The following is a 17,698-nucleotide window of genomic DNA, read 5'->3' on the forward strand; positions in this document are numbered from 1 at the left end:
ATAATTGGCGCGAATGAATCTTTGGAACGTTGCGCTCTTCTTCTCTCCACCCACTGAATATGCCCCTGAGTGTCCGAGAAAAAGAGGCTGAACCACGCATTCCTTGGCAATAAATATTATAGACCTTCCCTCAACTTAAATTTGCATACATATGCATGCAAATGCATGTTTTCTCCACCATTTTCATCACTCACATTTACTGCGTCAAGTAGGACATTTCTACTGCACGGCTTATTGATAATCAGTGGCAGATAGAGTTACGGGCACAACAAAAAAATAAGGACTGTCTAAAAGTGTACCTTAGCGAAACTTTAGGTGGTTCTCCATTCTGCAATCTAATAACTTGAAACACACTTGATGTTCGATAGTCTTTGGTGACGAACAACTTTGCAATGTAGGTCTGATTTAGGTAGAGGGGTTTCTTGGCAAAGATGACGACCGGTCCGAAACCTTTCTCCGCGAAGTATTGAACGGATATACCACTTAGGCCAGGCAGCGGTAATGAATAATTATTTCCTTTAATCTGGCCGAAACGCCAGGTAAAGTTCATTCCTGAATTATTTCTAGTTCCTAAATCAGGATCATAAGAAAGCGAGGCGTTCATGGTGATGTTTTCGTGAAGTCCTCGGATAACTTGGGCACCACCTTCAATAAACGCGACCAGTTCTGTTGAATTTATTAACAGAATCTACAATGAGGGACAAAAGTGTTGGCACACTTCCGTAAAATGGCCCCTTTTTGCATAGTGGATATACTTATCCCATTCCCCTGTCTACCCCAACCCCTTCCCCCCCCAAAATCAATGTTGAATTTTGGACCCTCAAGTCTTTTTTTTACTTCAGACAACATTGATTCGGGGGGTGAGGGGATTTACGGCGTTTAACAAGAATGAAATAATAGATGAATTAAATGTTTGCTAAAAGCACCCGTTTTAAACAAGTGTGTCAACTACTTTTGTCCCTGATTGTAGCTTTACTTCAAGATAGTCACAAATCAAAAAATACTTAAATACTTGTAAAGTGTGTAATAAAATCAAGAAGTTGGTTAACATCTAAATAATAGGGAGTTTAAGATACGGCGACTACGGACTACGACTACGGTTAAACATGCTACTGCGCATGATCAAAACCACGTGACTGTCCATTTTTCCCGCGTAGTCCTGCGGCTGCGGTGAGTTGTTGAGCTGTTTCGTGTAGTCGCGACTACGGATAACATTTTGCTCGTATTTTGCCGTGTCGGTAATTCAATCACCTCGTCTTTTCGTAAAAAAAGTTTTCAATTCACCTGCTTTAAGTGAGGGGGAAGCGAAATATGTAAGTTATGTATAATTTCTGCTCAGATTTACGCTTTACGGGAGGTTGCCATGGCAATTTTGTAATTAATTTCACATGAGAAATTACAAACTAACGCTGAAATTTCGGGCCAAAATTAAGGAGTAGTTCGTCACCTATGATATTAATGGAAGAATCTGTTCATTGTTCTAGAGATAAGATCACATGCAAAACTGACTTGCATTTTTGTGAACTGCGATGAAAACAAGAAAATCTTTGCGTGCCGTCTCCGCCTCTTCTCTCGTAATTTACTGTCTGTAGTGCAATATTAACTCAACCCGGTGCTACAAACAAAGGACAACGCTCGTCCAGCCGTAGTTCGTAGTCCGTAGTCTATCTTAAACTCCCTAACGTTCAATGACTGACCGCTACTCCGAGGTACTCCGCTACTGCCTTTAGAAAGACAAATGAAAAAGAACATGATGGGTCGCGAATTGTAGGGGAACCTAGTGGCAAATTTGTAGGTAAATTATTTGTTTCTACATTAAAAGAGGTATCAATGTAGAAAGTTCCTTCATTCTTACGTAATGTTCAATAACTGACCGCTAATGCGCTACTCTCTTTAGACAGACTTACCGGATGAAGGACTTGTTGGCACGATTGTTGAGGAACCTAGTGGCAAATTTGAACATAAATTATTTGTTTCTACATTAAAAGAGGTAGTACCTATTTAGAAGTTTCCTTCATTCTTACGTAATGTTCATTAACTGGCCGCTAATTCCCTACTGTCTTAAGACAGACTTACCCGATGAAGAACTTAATGGGACAGTTGTTGAGGAACCTAGTAGGAAATTTGTATATAAATTATTTCAATGTCTCTACCGCAGTTAAAAGAGGTATCAATTATATTTAGGTTTCCTTCATTCTTTATACGTAATGTTCAATAACTGACCGCTAATCTGCTACTCTGTTTAGACAGACTTACCTGATGAAGAACTTGATGGGACGACAGTTGAGGAACCTAGTGGGAAATTTGTATATAAATTATTTCAATGTCTCTACCGCAGTTAAAAGAGGTATCAATTATATTTACAAGTTTCCTTCATTCGTACGTAATGTTCAATAACTGACCGCTAATTCCCCACTGTCTTTAGACAGACTTACCCGATGAAGAACTTGATGGGACGATTGTTGAGGAACCTAGTGGGAAATTTGTATATAAATTATTTCAATGTCTCTACCGCAGTTAAAAGAGGTATCAATTATATTTAGAAGTTTCCTTCATTCTTTGTACGTAATGTTCAATAACTGACCGCTAATCCGCTACTCTCTTTAGACAGACTTACCTGATGAAGAACTTGATGGGACGATAGTTGAGGAACCTAGTGGGACATTTGTATATAAATTATTTTAATGTCTCTACCGCAGTTAAAAGAGGTATCAATTATATTTACAAGTTTCCTTTATTCTTACGTAATGTTCAATAACTGACCGCTAATCCGCTACTCTCCTTAGACAGACTTACCTGATGAAGAACTTGATGGGACGATAGTTGAGGAACCTAGTAGGAAATTTGTATATAAATTATTTCAATGTCTCTACCGCAGTTAAAAGAGGTATCAATTATATTTACAAGTTTCCTTCATTCTGACGTAATGTTCAATAACTGACTGCTAATCCGCTACTCTCTTTAGACAGACTTACCTGATGAAGAACTTGATGGGATGATAGTTGAGGAACCTAGTGGGAAATTTAAACGTAAATCATTTGTTTTTACATTAAAAGAGGTATCAATTTAGAAGTTTCCTTCATTGTTACGTAATGTTCAATAACTGATCGCTAATTCCCTACTATCTTTAGACAGACTTACCCGAAGAAGAACTTGATGGGACGATTGTTGAGGAACTTAGTAGGAAATTTGTATATAAATTATTTCAATGTCTCTACCGCAGTTGAAAGAGGTATCAATTATATTTACAAGTTTCCTTCATTCTTAAGTAATGTTCAATAACTGACCGCTAATCTGCTACTCTCTTTAGACAGACTTACCTGCTGAAGAACTTGATGGGACGATAGTTGAGGAACCTAGTAGAAAATTTGTATATAAATTATTTCAATGTCTCTACCGCTGTTAAAAGAGGTATCAATTATATTTACAAGTTTCCTTCATTCGTACGTAATGTTCAATAACTGACCGCTAATTCCCCACTGTCTTTAGATAGACTTACCCGATGAAGAACTTGATGGGACGATTGTTGAGGAACCTAGTGGGAAATTTGTATATAAATTATTTCAATGTCTCTACCGCAGTTAAAAGAGGTATCAATTATATTTACAAGTTTCCTTCATTCGTACGTAATGTTGAATAACTGACCGCTAATTCCCCACTGTCTTTAGATAGACTTACCCGATGAAGAACTTGATGGGACGATTGTTGAGGAACCTAGTGGGAAATTTGTATATAAATTATTTCAATGTCTCTACCGCAGTTAAAAGAGGTATCAATTATATTTAGAAGTTTCATTTATTCTTTATACGTAATGTTCAATAACTGACCGTTAATCCGCTACTCTCCTTAGACAGACTTACCTGATGAAGAACTTGATGGGACGATAGTTGAGGAACCTAGTAGGAAATTTGTATATAAATAATTTTAATGTCTCTACCGCAGTTAAAAGAGGTATCAATTATATTTACAAGTTTCCTTCATTCTTACGTAATGTTTAATAACTGACTGCTAATCCGCTACTCTCTTTAGACAGACTTACCGGATGAAGAACTTGATGGGATGATAGTTGAGGAACCTAGTGGGAAATTTAAACGTAAATCATTTGTTTTTACATTAAAAGAGGTATCAATTTAGAAGTTTCCTTCATTGTTACGTAATGTTCAATAACTGATCGCTAATTCCCTACTATCTTTAGACAGACTTACCCGATGAAGAACTTGATGGGACGATTGTTGAGGAACCTAGTAGGAAATTTGTGTATAAATTATTTCAATGTCTCTACCGCAGTTAAAAGAGGTATCAATTATATTTACAAGTTTCCTTCATTCTTAAGTAATGTTCAATAACTGACCGCTAATCCGCTACTCTCTTTAGGCAGACTTACCTGATGAAGAACTTAATGGGACGATAGTTGAGGAACTTAGTAGGAAATTTGTATATAAATTATTTCAATGTCTCTACTGCAGTTAAAAGAGGTATCAATTATATTTACAAGTTTCCTTCATTCTTACGTAATGTTTAATAACTGACTGCTAATCCGCTACTCTCTTTAGACAGACTTACCTGATGAAGAACTTGATGGGATGATAGTTGAGGAACCTAGTGGGAAATTTAAACGTAAATCATTTGTTTTTACATTAAAAGAGGTATCAATTTAGAAGTTTCCTTTATTGTTACGTAATGTTCAATAACTGATCGCTAATTCCCTACTATCTTTAGACAGACTTACCCGATGAAGAACTTGATGGGACGATTGTTGAGGAACCTAGTAGGAAATTTGTATATAAATTATTTCAATGTCTCTACCGCAGGTAAAAGAGGTATCAATTATATTTACAAGTTTCCTTCATTCGTACGTAATGTTGAATAACTGACCGCTAATTCCCCACTGTCTTTAGATAGACTTACCCGATGAAGAACTTGATGGGACGATTGTTGAGGAACCTAGTGGGAAATTTGTATATAAATTATTTCAATGTCTCTACCGCAGTTAAAAGAGGTATCAATTATATTTACAAGTTTCCTTCATTTTTACGTAATGTTCAATAACTGACCGCTAATGCGCTACTCTCTTTAGACAGACTTACCTGCTGAAGAACTTAATGGGACGATAGTTGAGGAACCTAGTAGGAAATTTGTATATAAATTATTTCTATGTCTCTACCGCAGTTAAAAGAGGTATCAATTATATTTACAAGTTTCCTTCATTCTTACGTAATGTTTAATAACTGACTGCTAATCCGCTACTCTCTTTAGACAGACTTACCTGATGAAGAACTTGATGGGATGATAGTTGAGGAACCTAGTGGGAAATTTAAACGTAAATCATTTGTTTTTACATTAAAAGAGGTATCAATTTAGAAGTTTCCTTCATTGTTACGTAATGTTCAATAACTGATCGCTAATTCCCTACTATCTTTAGACAGACTTACCCGATGAAGAACTTGATGGGACGATTGTTGAGGAACCTAGTAGGAAATTTGTGTATAAATTATTTCAATGTCTCTACCGCAGTTAAAAGAGGTATCAATTATATTTACAGGTTTCCTTCATTCTTAAGTAATGTTCAATAACTGACCGCTAATCCGCTACTCTCTTTAGACAGACTTACCTGATGAAGAACTTAATGGAACGATAGTTGAGGAACCTAGTAGGAAATTTGTATATAAATTATTTCAATGTCTCTACTGCAGTTAAAAGAGGTATCAATTATATTTACAAGTTTCCTTCATTCTTACGTAATGTTTAATAACTGAGTGCTAATCCGCTACTCTCTTTAGACAGACTTACCTGATGAAGAACTTGATGGGATGATAGTTGAGGAACCTAGTGGGAAATTTAAACGTAAATCATTTGTTTTTACATTAAAAGAGGTATCAATTTAGAAGTTTCCTTTATTGTTACGTAATGTTCAATAACTGATCGCTAATTCCCTACTATCTTTAGACAGACTTACCCGATGAAGAACTTGATGGGACGATTGTTGAGGAACCTAGTAGGAAATTTGTATATAAATTATTTCAATGTCTCTACCGCAGTTAAAAGAGGTATCAATTATATTTACAAGTTTCCTTCATTCGTACGTAATGTTCAATAACTGACCGCTAATTCCCCACTGTCTTTAGATAGACTTACCCGATGAAGAACTTGATGGGACGATTGTTGAGGAACCTAGTGGGAAATTTGTATATAAATTATTTCAATGTCTCTACCGCAGTTAAAAGAGGTATCAATTATATTTAGAAGTTTCATTTATTCTTTATACGTAATGTTCAATAACTGACCGTTAATCCGCTACTCTCCTTAGACAGACTTACCTGATGAAGAACTTGATGGGACGATAGTTGAGGAACCTAGTAGGAAATTTGTATATAAATAATTTTAATGTCTCTACCGCAGTTAAAAGAGGTATCAATTATATTTACAAGTTTCCTTCATTCTTACGTAATGTTTAATAACTGACTGCTAATCCGCTACTGTCTTTAGACAGACTTACCTGATGAAGAACTTGATGGGATGATAGTTGAGGAACCTAGTGGGAAATTTAAACGTAAATCATTTGTTTTTACATTAAAAGAGGTATCAATTTAGAAGTTTCCTTCATTGTTACGTAATGTTCAATAACTGATCGCTAATTCCCTACTATCTTTAGACAGACTTACCCGATGAAGAACTTGATGGGACGATTGTTGAGGAACCTAGTAGGAAATTTGTGTATAAATTATTTCAATGTCTCTACCGCAGTTAAAAGAGGTATCAATTATATTTACAAGTTTCCTTCATTCTTAAGTAATGTTCAATAACTGACCGCTAATCCGCTACTCTCTTTAGGCAGACTTACCTGATGAAGAACTTAATGGGACGATAGTTGAGGAACTTAGTAGGAAATTTGTATATAAATTATTTCAATGTCTCTACTGCAGTTAAAAGAGGTATCAATTATATTTACAAGTTTCCTTCATTCTTACGTAATGTTTAATAACTGACTGCTAATCCGCTACTCTCTTTAGACAGACTTACCTGATGAAGAACTTGATGGGATGATAGTTGAGGAACCTAGTGGGAAATTTAAACGTAAATCATTTGTTTTTACATTAAAAGAGGTATCAATTTAGAAGTTTCCTTTATTGTTACGTAATGTTCAATAACTGATCGCTAATTCCCTACTATCTTTAGACAGACTTACCCGATGAAGAACTTGATGGGACGATTGTTGAGGAACCTAGTAGGAAATTTGTATATAAATTATTTCAATGTCTCTACCGCAGGTAAAAGAGGTATCAATTATATTTACAAGTTTCCTTCATTCGTACGTAATGTTGAATAACTGACCGCTAATTCCCCACTGTCTTTAGATAGACTTACCCGATGAAGAACTTGATGGGACGATTGTTGAGGAACCTAGTGGGAAATTTGTATATAAATTATTTCAATGTCTCTACCGCAGTTAAAAGAGGTATCAATTATATTTACAAGTTTCCTTCATTTTTACGTAATGTTCAATAACTGACCGCTAATGCGCTACTCTCTTTAGACAGACTTACCTGCTGAAGAACTTAATGGGACGATAGTTGAGGAACCTAGTAGGAAATTTGTATATAAATTATTTCTATGTCTCTACCGCAGTTAAAAGAGGTATCAATTATATTTACAAGTTTCCTTCATTCTTACGTAATGTTTAATAACTGACTGCTAATCCGCTACTCTCTTTAGACAGACTTACCTGATGAAGAACTTGATGGGATGATAGTTGAGGAACCTAGTGGGAAATTTAAACGTAAATCATTTGTTTTTACATTAAAAGAGGTATCAATTTAGAAGTTTCCTTCATTGTTACGTAATGTTCAATAACTGATCGCTAATTCCCTACTATCTTTAGACAGACTTACCCGATGAAGAACTTGATGGGACGATTGTTGAGGAACCTAGTAGGAAATTTGTGTATAAATTATTTCAATGTCTCTACCGCAGTTAAAAGAGGTATCAATTATATTTACAGGTTTCCTTCATTCTTAAGTAATGTTCAATAACTGACCGCTAATCCGCTACTCTCTTTAGACAGACTTACCTGATGAAGAACTTAATGGAACGATAGTTGAGGAACCTAGTAGGAAATTTGTATATAAATTATTTCAATGTCTCTACTGCAGTTAAAAGAGGTATCAATTATATTTACAAGTTTCCTTCATTCTTACGTAATGTTTAATAACTGAGTGCTAATCCGCTACTCTCTTTAGACAGACTTACCTGATGAAGAACTTGATGGGATGATAGTTGAGGAACCTAGTGGGAAATTTAAACGTAAATCATTTGTTTTTACATTAAAAGAGGTATCAATTTAGAAGTTTCCTTTATTGTTACGTAATGTTCAATAACTGATCGCTAATTCCCTACTATCTTTAGACAGACTTACCCGATGAAGAACTTGATGGGACGATTGTTGAGGAACCTAGTAGGAAATTTGTATATAAATTATTTCAATGTCTCTACCGCAGTTAAAAGAGGTATCAATTATATTTACAAGTTTCCTTCATTCGTACGTAATGTTCAATAACTGACCGCTAATTCCCCACTGTCTTTAGATAGACTTACCCGATGAAGAACTTGATGGGACGATTGTTGAGGAACCTAGTGGGAAATTTGTATATAAATTATTTCAATGTCTCTACCGCAGTTAAAAGAGGTATCAATTATATTTAGAAGTTTCATTTATTCTTTATACGTAATGTTCAATAACTGACCGTTAATCCGCTACTCTCCTTAGACAGACTTACCTGATGAAGAACTTGATGGGACGATAGTTGAGGAACCTAGTAGGAAATTTGTATATAAATAATTTTAATGTCTCTACCGCAGTTAAAAGAGGTATCAATTATATTTACAAGTTTCCTTCATTCTTACGTAATGTTTAATAACTGACTGCTAATCCGCTACTGTCTTTAGACAGACTTACCTGATGAAGAACTTGATGGGATGATAGTTGAGGAACCTAGTGGGAAATTTAAACGTAAATCATTTGTTTTTACATTAAAAGAGGTATCAATTTAGAAGTTTCCTTCATTCTTACGTAATGTTGAATAACTGACCGCTAATCCGCTACTATCTTTAGACAGACTTACCCGATGGAGAACTTGATGGGACGATTGTTGAGGAACCTAGTGGGAAATTTGTATATAAATTATTTCAATGTCTCTACCGCAGTTAAAAGAGGTATCAATTATATTTAGAAGTTTCATTTATTCTTTATACGTAATGTTCAATAACTGACCGTTAATCCGCTACTCTCCTTAGACAGACTTACCTGATGAAGAACTTGATGGGACAATAGTTGAGGAACCTAGTAGGAAATTTGTATATAAATAATTTTAATGTCTCTACCGCAGTTAAAGGTCAAATGAACCAAAATTTCGACATTTTTTATTTTAGTTCAATTCTAGTGAAATATGTTTAATATGAACTGACTAAACATAGTATGAAGTTTCAGCTCAATTGAAGCAAGCATCTCCGAGATATTCGCAATTAGAAATTGTTATTTTTTGACTCTTATCTTCGTAGAGCGGTCGGAAAAATTGTCGGTAAAAAACAGCTTGTGAGGTCAATGTTGGGCAAGTGAAAAAAAGCGGGAAAATCAAAACAGTGTTTTTCGAGTCTACTTGGCGCAGAAATTGTGGTGGTTTGTGCGGCCATAAACCTAGAAAGAACTAGCAATTCGTCTTCAAAAGCTGGAAGTTGTGGATATAACTTTATTATTTAATTTTCTCGAAGAATACATCATAGTAAAACAGACTTTAACGACGGCATTAATTTCCTTGCGCTGTACTGCAAATGTGCGTGCGTAGGTCCGATTTTTTTAACATGTATTCACAAAATGTGTTTATATAAGAAAGTTTCTGGATAAATAAGGTCCGGAGCTCCACTGTGGACACAAAAACAAAATATCTTTGTACAGTGATTTGCCCAAAGAAATTCACGCTTGCCCACAATGTGTTTGAAGTCATTGAACTTTGTCGCACTCGAGCTGATATTTTAAACTGACCCACGCTCGATCGGACACTTGTGCTTCGCAGAACACTAAAATATAAACAAAATCCTCAATGTAGAAGTTTTGGCGTTGGCATGTGGGCAGAAAAAGAGTTAATCTTTATCTAGTGAAATCTTCCCCAAAATCGATTTCAAAGCAACAACAGTTTTCTAAACTTGATCGTTTCGCGCAGATAAAGTTTGCTTTGTGTTGTCAAGTTGAACATACATAACACCTGTCAAAAACCAAGTAAGATTTCCTTTAAACAAAGTTGAAGTTATATTATTGCAAAAACTTCTCTCCAGTTATATATGTATATGATTTAATTACCGACTGAGCAAAGAACAATTCCATCATGCATAAAATTTAGCTTAAGTAAACTAAAAAAAGCTTCAATATGGTTGCAAAACAACAAATTTCCATTCAAAAAACATAAAGCTTAAGGCTCTTATACCCGCTGACAATGAAGAAGTGAATTTTCTGTGCGAAATAGCCTACCTAAAGATCTTAAAAGCAAAAGATCAGTTACAAGCTTCGCAACCAAGCCATGATTCACCATTTAGCTATTTTTAAAAACTGGTCCATGCGAGGGTCTTCATTCAAGCAAATTAAACTCTGTAAACTGAATGATTAGAAAGTACAGAAAACTGCACATAAGGATTTGTTTTCAGTGCTCGGTTCAGTTAAATCCAGCTCCAGCAATTGTTTACGGGCAAAGAATCAATTGTTTTGAAGTCACTGCCGGCAGTTGTCGTTCTCAGTTACTTCACAGCGAGTGAAAAGGAAAATTTGCGTACAGAAAGAAAACAAAACTATGAAATTAAATATGAAAAATGACTCTTATTACTTGAGCAACAGAAAAGTGATCGAAGTAGTCTGTTCTTCTCGAATAAGCTTGCTAGCCTGGAATAGTTCCGAGGAAGTGGGAAGCGTTAGCATTACGGTTCTTTGACAAAAAGCCAGGGATAAAGCTGGTTCTGCAAAGGTAAATAAATCTGGGCATGTAAAAAAAAACTAACCGTAACTACTAATAACAGAATACAAGCGGGTTTTAAATCAGCCCGGCGAAAGAAGGCGAAACACTGGACACACTGGACACACAAATCGAATGCACAATTATCAGAAAAATACAAACCTCTTCGGAAATGTTCAAAACGTTTTATTCCTCCTCAGACTGACGGACTGATCTGTTTTTACTCTAACATTGATTGTTCTGAATCCAAAGTAATTTCCAAGTGACGAAAAAATAACAACAACAAAAACAAAAAAAAAAAGCCTTTACAAGGAGCAAACGTTCGCACCTCGTGTATTTCATTCAGTCTCAGTCAGAACTCTCACAGAACGAGACAAACAAACGCAGGCGATAAGGGATGCGCAGAAGCTTGTGCAGAACGTTTTTCCGCCCTGAAAGACCAATATTGACGTCACGTAGTCTCCAGTCTATCACGCGGCCATTTCAGAAACGTTTTCGTGAAGTCTTCGGAAATGGTCAGATTTTGATCTTTTATCTTTCTATAAAGGCTTGGGAAGAAAAATCTTACCGACATCTCACTCAGGATGCTTCTTTTTAGTGTTTGGTGAAGGTAAAGCGAATAAGAAAATATTTCAATTTTTTGGTTCATTTGACCTTTAAAAGAGGTATCAATTATATTTACAAGTTTCCTTCATTCTTACGTAATGTTCAATAACTCAGGGACCGCTAATCCGCTACTCTCTTTAGACAGACTTACCTGATGAAGAACTTGATGGGACGATTGTAGAGGAACCTAGTAGGAAATTTGTATATAAATTATTTCAATGTCTCTACCGAAAAGAGGTATCAATTATATTTACAAAGTTTCCTTCATTCTTACGTAATGTTCAATAACTGACCGCTAATCCGCTACTCTCTTTAGACAGACTTACCTGATGAAGAACTTGATGGGACGATAGTTGAGGAACCTAGTGGGAAATTTAAACGTAAATCATTTGTTTTTACATTAAAAGAGGTATCAATTTAGAATTTTCCTTCATTGTTACGTTATGTTCAATAACTGACCGCTACTTCGCTACTGTCTTTAGACAGACCTACCCGATGAAGAACTCCAGTAGGTGCTGTTTCTCTTCTGGAATGACTTTAAAAATCGTTCCTTTTTAGCTTGAGGCTTCGTGTATCAATTATATTTAGAAGTTTCCTGCATTCTTACGTAATGTTCAATAACTGACGGCTAATCCGCTACTCTCTTTAGACGGACTTACCTGATGAAGAACTTGATAGGACGATTGTTGAGAAACCTAGTGGGAAATTTGAAGGTAAATTATTTGTTTCTTCATTAAAAGAGGTATCAATTTAGAAGTTTCCTTCAGTTTTACGCAATGTTCAATAACTGACCGCTAATCCGCTACTCTCTTTAGACAGACTTACCCGATGGAGAACTTGATGGGACGATTTTTGAGGAACCTAGTGGGAAATTTGTATGTAAATTATTTCAGTGTTTCTACCGCAGTTAAAAGAGGTATCAATTATATTTAGAAGTTTCATTCATTCTTACGTAATGTTGAATAACTGACCGCTAATCCGCTACTGTCTTTAGACAGACTTACCCGATGGAGAACTTGATGGGAGGATTTTTGAGGAACCTAGTGGGAAATTTGTATGTAAATTATTTCAGTGTTTCTACCGCAGTTAAAAGAGGTATCAATTATATTTAGAAGTTTCATTCATTCTTACGTAATGTTGAATAACTGACCGCTAATCCGCTACTGTCTTTAGACAGACTTACCCGATGGAGAACTTGATGGGACGATTTTTGAGGAACCTAGTGGGAAATTTGTATGTAAATTATTTCAGTGTTTCTACCGCAGTTAAAGAGGGTATCAATTATATTTAGAAGTGTCATTCATTCTTACGTAATGTTGAATAACTGACCGCTAATCCGCTACTGTCTTTAGACAGACTTACCCGATGGAGAACTTGATGGGAGGATTTTTGAGGAACCTAGTGGGAAATTTGTATGTAAATTATTTCAGTGTTTGTACCGCAGTTAAAAGAGGTATCAATTATATTTAGAAGTTTCATTCATTCTTACGTAATGTTCGATAACTGACCGCTAATCCGCTACTCTCTTTAGACCAGGGGGGGGGGGGGGGGGTGGGGGGTGGGGGGAGGTGTCTCCAAGGAAATCTGTGGTACATTCTGCCTGTCAGTATGACGTCACGTCTCACGTCAGTGACTTTCAAAATGGCGAGCAAAGTGTTCATCGTAGAGACGGATAAAAATTTCGATTTCATCACGGAAATACTGTTCCGATTTCTTGGATTTAGAGATTTAATGGTTTCTATTGTCATAGAAAACTACACTTAATTACTTTTTTGGAATGAAATGTCCAGTGGTGTAATGAAGTTTAAAGATTCCTTTCTATCATTGAGTAAATTTTACGGGCAATCATACCGACCGGTCACACTTTTGAGGGCCTGTGCACAGCAGGATTGAGGAGTTTAGACACAGCAATAGGAGGTTCATCAAAGGATTTTTTATACGGCTGAGTTTGTTTTCGCCATGCGTTGGTCAATTTGCAGTGCGTAACTTGCTATATATACGGACCAAAATTTTTAAAGAAAATGCTCATTTCGGAGGTCTAAATCTCTTTACCTCGGAAAAAAATGTTTAAATAAAGTTATAAGACGCCTGTGAACCTTGAGGACTTGGATGTTGACTTTGGCCTTCAACATTTTAAAGTGTGTTTATTTGTGAGCGAAGGGGATGAAGAAACTAACTCGTAATCTTATCGAAGAGGATTCTAGTCAGTGTTTGAAAATTTTATCGTAGTACACAGTTAAGATGACGAAAATCGACTGGCAGAGATTCAAGATGTCTTGCCTAAGAGAAAATGAGTAATTCCTTCAACAAATATGATAACAAACATTGCCTAATTTCATGCCGCGCGGGAGCCTGGCACTACCGGATTTTCCCGGACTTTTTAAATTCCGGATTGAAAATGGCTTGCAAAATAGAAGGTAAAGCAAAGGTCATTGCGTGCAGTTGAAACGATATTAAGGGCCAGATTACTCCAGAAAGTTAATATTCTAAAGCTAAGAACGGTTGTTTTACTGCTATAAAGAACCTCCATTAAAAATTTCGAGAAAAGAAAGATCTAATCGGAGACTTTCGCTACTTGGAAGTATTGGAAGGATTCCCGAATTGTTCGACAAAAAATTTGAACAAAGAACCGTCGAGTTTAGCTCTTTTTACGGCGCTGGATCCGACCGAATATTTGGGAATGATAACGGAGTGGGTGTACCTGTTTTTACAAACCGTAAAATAAAAACTACCAAAAGCGAAACACGCTAAAGTGACACTGAGTGAAAGGGCAACATTGTATATTAGGTCGGCAAGGCTTACATTAGATTTTCTCCCCGTCGCTGCGTACGGTCTTAGTAGAAATCCTAAAAATCAGACCGGAAACAATTCTCACTAAACATGGATAAAAGCAAGTATACCTCAGTCTTACTTGAGAGGCATTTCTCGTCCGGTAACACTGCAGTTCCTGTAATTTGGGCAATCAGTTTGTAATCACAATCAAGAATGTCACGTACATCTACCTTTTGGCTAGCATGCATTGAGTATAGACTAGTCCCTTATCTCCCTTCATGTGAACAACACTAGGTTTAACATACATAACGCCACAAAGTTCACTACACTCAGTACCTTTCACGGACATTACTCTTTTCAACGACGGAAATGATCCAGGTAAGCCCTTCTGTACTGCCCTTTTAAGTTTTGCTCCAGCATACTTAGGCTACGATCGGTACGTGCACAATCACATCTGTGTTCTTTCCTGCAATGATCCTCTACTTCTCATATGCGGGTAGAATTAAACAAAGGGTCCTTTGCTGTAGAAAATTTATAATCATGTTTGGTTCGAGCGACCTGATCATGGAACAATTGCTTGCACTTGCTGAGTGTCGGCTCCTTAAGTTTAACTTCAGGGCATGGCAGAAATACTTCATCCTTTCGTTACTAAGTTTAGACAGATTCTCCTAGGGAATATTGATCAATATTTCTTCGAAAAACATTGCTTTTGTTCGAGTTTTTACTCCGACTATCCGCCATTTTGAAACTGGACTTTTTAAAAAGTCCGGGAAAATCCGGTAGTGCCAGACCCCCGCGCGGTATGAAATTAGGCAATACCTGCTCCCGATCATCTTGACAAGCTTTTTTTCCATTAGCAGTGTTTTTTCAAAGACCAACGAAAGCAAGATAGAAGCGAGTTCGAGCCAGACACAATAATGTCCAGTTTTCAAAAGACTCCAGCGTCACATTAACGAGTGAATACTTACAGTGCTCTCAGTTTCCACCGAATAAACTTTGAAATATGTATGTAAACCCAGAGGACTGGGATGTTGACTTTGCCTTTCCAAATTTTAACCTAGCCTTGTTTTAATGAGAACGAAGCTGTTGTAGAAACTGAATCGTAACCATACCGAGGAAGAGAATTCTAGTCAGTGTTTGAAAATTTTAACGCAGATCACAACTGAAGACGAGAATGAACTGGCAGAAAGAGAGGTTTTCCCAAAAACAATTAACGAGCGAATCCTTCGACAATGACAACAAACTTACCTTGAAAAGCTTCTTTGTCTTTTGGAGTGTTTTTTCACAAGGACAAACGGAGGAAAGATGGAAACGACTTCTAAACAGACACAGTGTCCGGTTTCCATAATACTCCAGCGTTACATTAAAGAGCTAAAACTTACAGTGCTCTTAGTTTTGACCGAATAAACTTTTTTAACTTGGCGAATTTGTTTGTACTTTCTCGGAAAACCTTTGTTATGTGCTATTGTTTTCGTGCGCCAATAAAAACTTTCTTTTTTGACACCTGTCAAATGACTGTCAAATCGTGCGTCCTGCACTTGTTTCCGGTCCCCCAAACAGGAAGAAGCCATATAATAAACATCTTATTAGCCTCGTTTTTTCGGTCCGTACTGTAAATTACGGATCCTCGTTTTTTTTTCCATCGATTTATGGCCCACGCGCTTCGCGCGTGGGCCATGAATCGATGGAAAAAAACTCGGTCCGTAATTTACAGTACGGAACGAAAACTCGGCTAATAAGAAGTATGTATTATACTTCACATTGCGCGTATTTTCAGCTCTTCAGAGCCAGTGGAACCCCATATCATTCCTCTCAAAGTTCGCTTAGCTGTAGCGTTGAAAGAGGAAGCTAAATGACAGGTATTTGTGAATAACTGTGGGCATTGAATCTTGTTGCATTTTTGCATTTTAATACTGTATTGGGCATACACATGTAATTCTGTAAATAAATCCCGAAAACCAATAAAAGGTTTCGTTTAATTAATTTTTTGTGGCAATCCCAGTGGAGATTTTAGGGTAATAATATTGATGATTAAGAAGATGTACAAAAGGCAAGTTTAAATTTCGCCAGTGGGTCACTGGTGGGTGTTGGGTGTAAATTAGTACAGTTTGTGGTGTACTGTGTGTTGTTTGTCATGATGCCAACTAACATTGAAAAAAATTCAGCTGTTTCAGAGGAGGGACATGTCTTGACAGCTTATGGTCTTTTTCTGGTCGTAAGCTTGGTCACTATGCAGATCAAGAGCTTTTGAAATCCCTTTTCCAAAATAAAACTCTAGACTTAAGCTTAAAATATATATTGATCCAAGTGCATGACCAGCAGGGTCAGCAGTAAGAATAAAGGAAAAAATGCCAAAAGAAAAAACAGTGTTAAAAAAAACGGCCAATCAGGGAAAAAAACGGTATAAAGAAACAGAAAACAGCGTCGCCTGCAGTCGAACCCGGTTTATTTACACGTGCAAGCAACTCCTTGACCACTACACCATAGTGACACACATGAATTGATAAATTTTTTGTCACATCAAAACAATTTTTCGTTGCCATAGACACTATTTGAAGCTGGTGGAGCTGTATTTATCATGAATTCAAATAAATATTTGAGGAAAATTAACTTAAGTGCGTATTTCAGAGCTATTTCGCGCGAGTCACCCCGGCGTGAGTTCACCCCGGTTGTTGTACCGGGGCGAGAATTTCACTTCGGTACGAAATCTCGCAACGATGTCATGCAAACGCGAAACAACCACGCGTTTCGGTGTGAAATCGGTCTGCCGGTAGACTGGAACGGGTAGCGCTTGCGTAATGTTTCATTTTGAATCTTACGTGTATTTTATCAAGTGTACCTTTAAATAACGAGATATGAAATGACCCAGTCACAATGTAAACGCAATACGAAATAAAAAAGTCATCCCGGTATGAAACTCGAACCGATGCGAGTTTTCTCATGTAAACACCCCTTACTTGATGTAATCTCTCCGTTCATTAGAATCTTGAACCGCAGCACGTGCATATCGTGCACATGGCTTCCATTTCTTATTGGTCAAGTGTGTTCTCAACTGCAGTGTAGCCCATACTTGGCGGCGAACTTCGGCTTCTTTGAACTACGAACGTTTCCATGGTCACCAAGAAAGGTTAAAGTAGGTACATTTTACCCCTTCACACTCAAAGTAGCTGGGTTCCAAGTACACTTTTTGTCTTACATTATACTTGAAGCTCTAATGTGAAGCCAACAAATAAGCTGGCACTTCAGTCAGAGAGTCAAAGGAAAATACATGCGTCGGCATCCTTTGTAAGCGAGCAAATAGTCATGGGACCCGCGATTTTGCGGCC

General features: G+C 36.8%; 1 protein-coding gene across 1 annotated transcript in view; it reads right to left on the reverse strand.

The window, feature by feature from the left end:
* LOC140932396 (polycystin-1-like protein 2) overlaps positions 1–14,620 on the reverse strand; it is a 33,195-nt gene extending 18,575 nt beyond the window's left edge. Inside the window, exons 1-40 of the mRNA XM_073382007.1 lie at positions 14,512–14,620; positions 12,260–12,295; positions 11,927–11,962; positions 11,752–11,787; positions 9,302–9,337; positions 9,120–9,155; positions 8,954–8,989; positions 8,775–8,810; positions 8,593–8,628; positions 8,414–8,449; positions 8,248–8,283; positions 8,069–8,104; positions 7,724–7,759; positions 7,545–7,580; positions 7,366–7,401; positions 7,187–7,222; positions 7,021–7,056; positions 6,497–6,532; positions 6,318–6,353; positions 6,136–6,171; positions 5,957–5,992; positions 5,791–5,826; positions 5,612–5,647; positions 5,267–5,302; positions 5,088–5,123; positions 4,909–4,944; positions 4,730–4,765; positions 4,564–4,599; positions 4,040–4,075; positions 3,861–3,896; positions 3,679–3,714; positions 3,500–3,535; positions 3,321–3,356; positions 2,976–3,011; positions 2,797–2,832; positions 2,618–2,653; positions 2,436–2,471; positions 2,257–2,292; positions 1,908–1,943; positions 300–666 (exon numbers count right to left, since the gene is read on the reverse strand). Coding sequence (XP_073238108.1) covers positions 300–666; positions 1,908–1,943; positions 2,257–2,292; positions 2,436–2,471; positions 2,618–2,653; positions 2,797–2,832; positions 2,976–3,011; positions 3,321–3,356; positions 3,500–3,535; positions 3,679–3,714; positions 3,861–3,896; positions 4,040–4,075; positions 4,564–4,599; positions 4,730–4,765; positions 4,909–4,944; positions 5,088–5,123; positions 5,267–5,302; positions 5,612–5,647; positions 5,791–5,826; positions 5,957–5,992; positions 6,136–6,171; positions 6,318–6,353; positions 6,497–6,532; positions 7,021–7,056; positions 7,187–7,222; positions 7,366–7,401; positions 7,545–7,580; positions 7,724–7,759; positions 8,069–8,104; positions 8,248–8,283; positions 8,414–8,449; positions 8,593–8,628; positions 8,775–8,810; positions 8,954–8,989; positions 9,120–9,155; positions 9,302–9,337; positions 11,752–11,787; positions 11,927–11,962; positions 12,260–12,295; positions 14,512–14,620 — 1,844 coding nt within the window. The remainder of the gene's footprint in view (positions 1–299; positions 667–1,907; positions 1,944–2,256; positions 2,293–2,435; positions 2,472–2,617; positions 2,654–2,796; positions 2,833–2,975; positions 3,012–3,320; positions 3,357–3,499; positions 3,536–3,678; positions 3,715–3,860; positions 3,897–4,039; positions 4,076–4,563; positions 4,600–4,729; positions 4,766–4,908; positions 4,945–5,087; positions 5,124–5,266; positions 5,303–5,611; positions 5,648–5,790; positions 5,827–5,956; positions 5,993–6,135; positions 6,172–6,317; positions 6,354–6,496; positions 6,533–7,020; positions 7,057–7,186; positions 7,223–7,365; positions 7,402–7,544; positions 7,581–7,723; positions 7,760–8,068; positions 8,105–8,247; positions 8,284–8,413; positions 8,450–8,592; positions 8,629–8,774; positions 8,811–8,953; positions 8,990–9,119; positions 9,156–9,301; positions 9,338–11,751; positions 11,788–11,926; positions 11,963–12,259; positions 12,296–14,511) is intronic.
* Between the last annotated feature and the right edge of the window lie 3,078 nt (positions 14,621–17,698).

Source organism: Porites lutea, chromosome 3, assembly GCF_958299795.1.
Source record: "Porites lutea chromosome 3, jaPorLute2.1, whole genome shotgun sequence".
In the NCBI taxonomy this organism is placed as follows: domain Eukaryota; kingdom Metazoa; phylum Cnidaria; class Anthozoa; order Scleractinia; family Poritidae; genus Porites; species Porites lutea.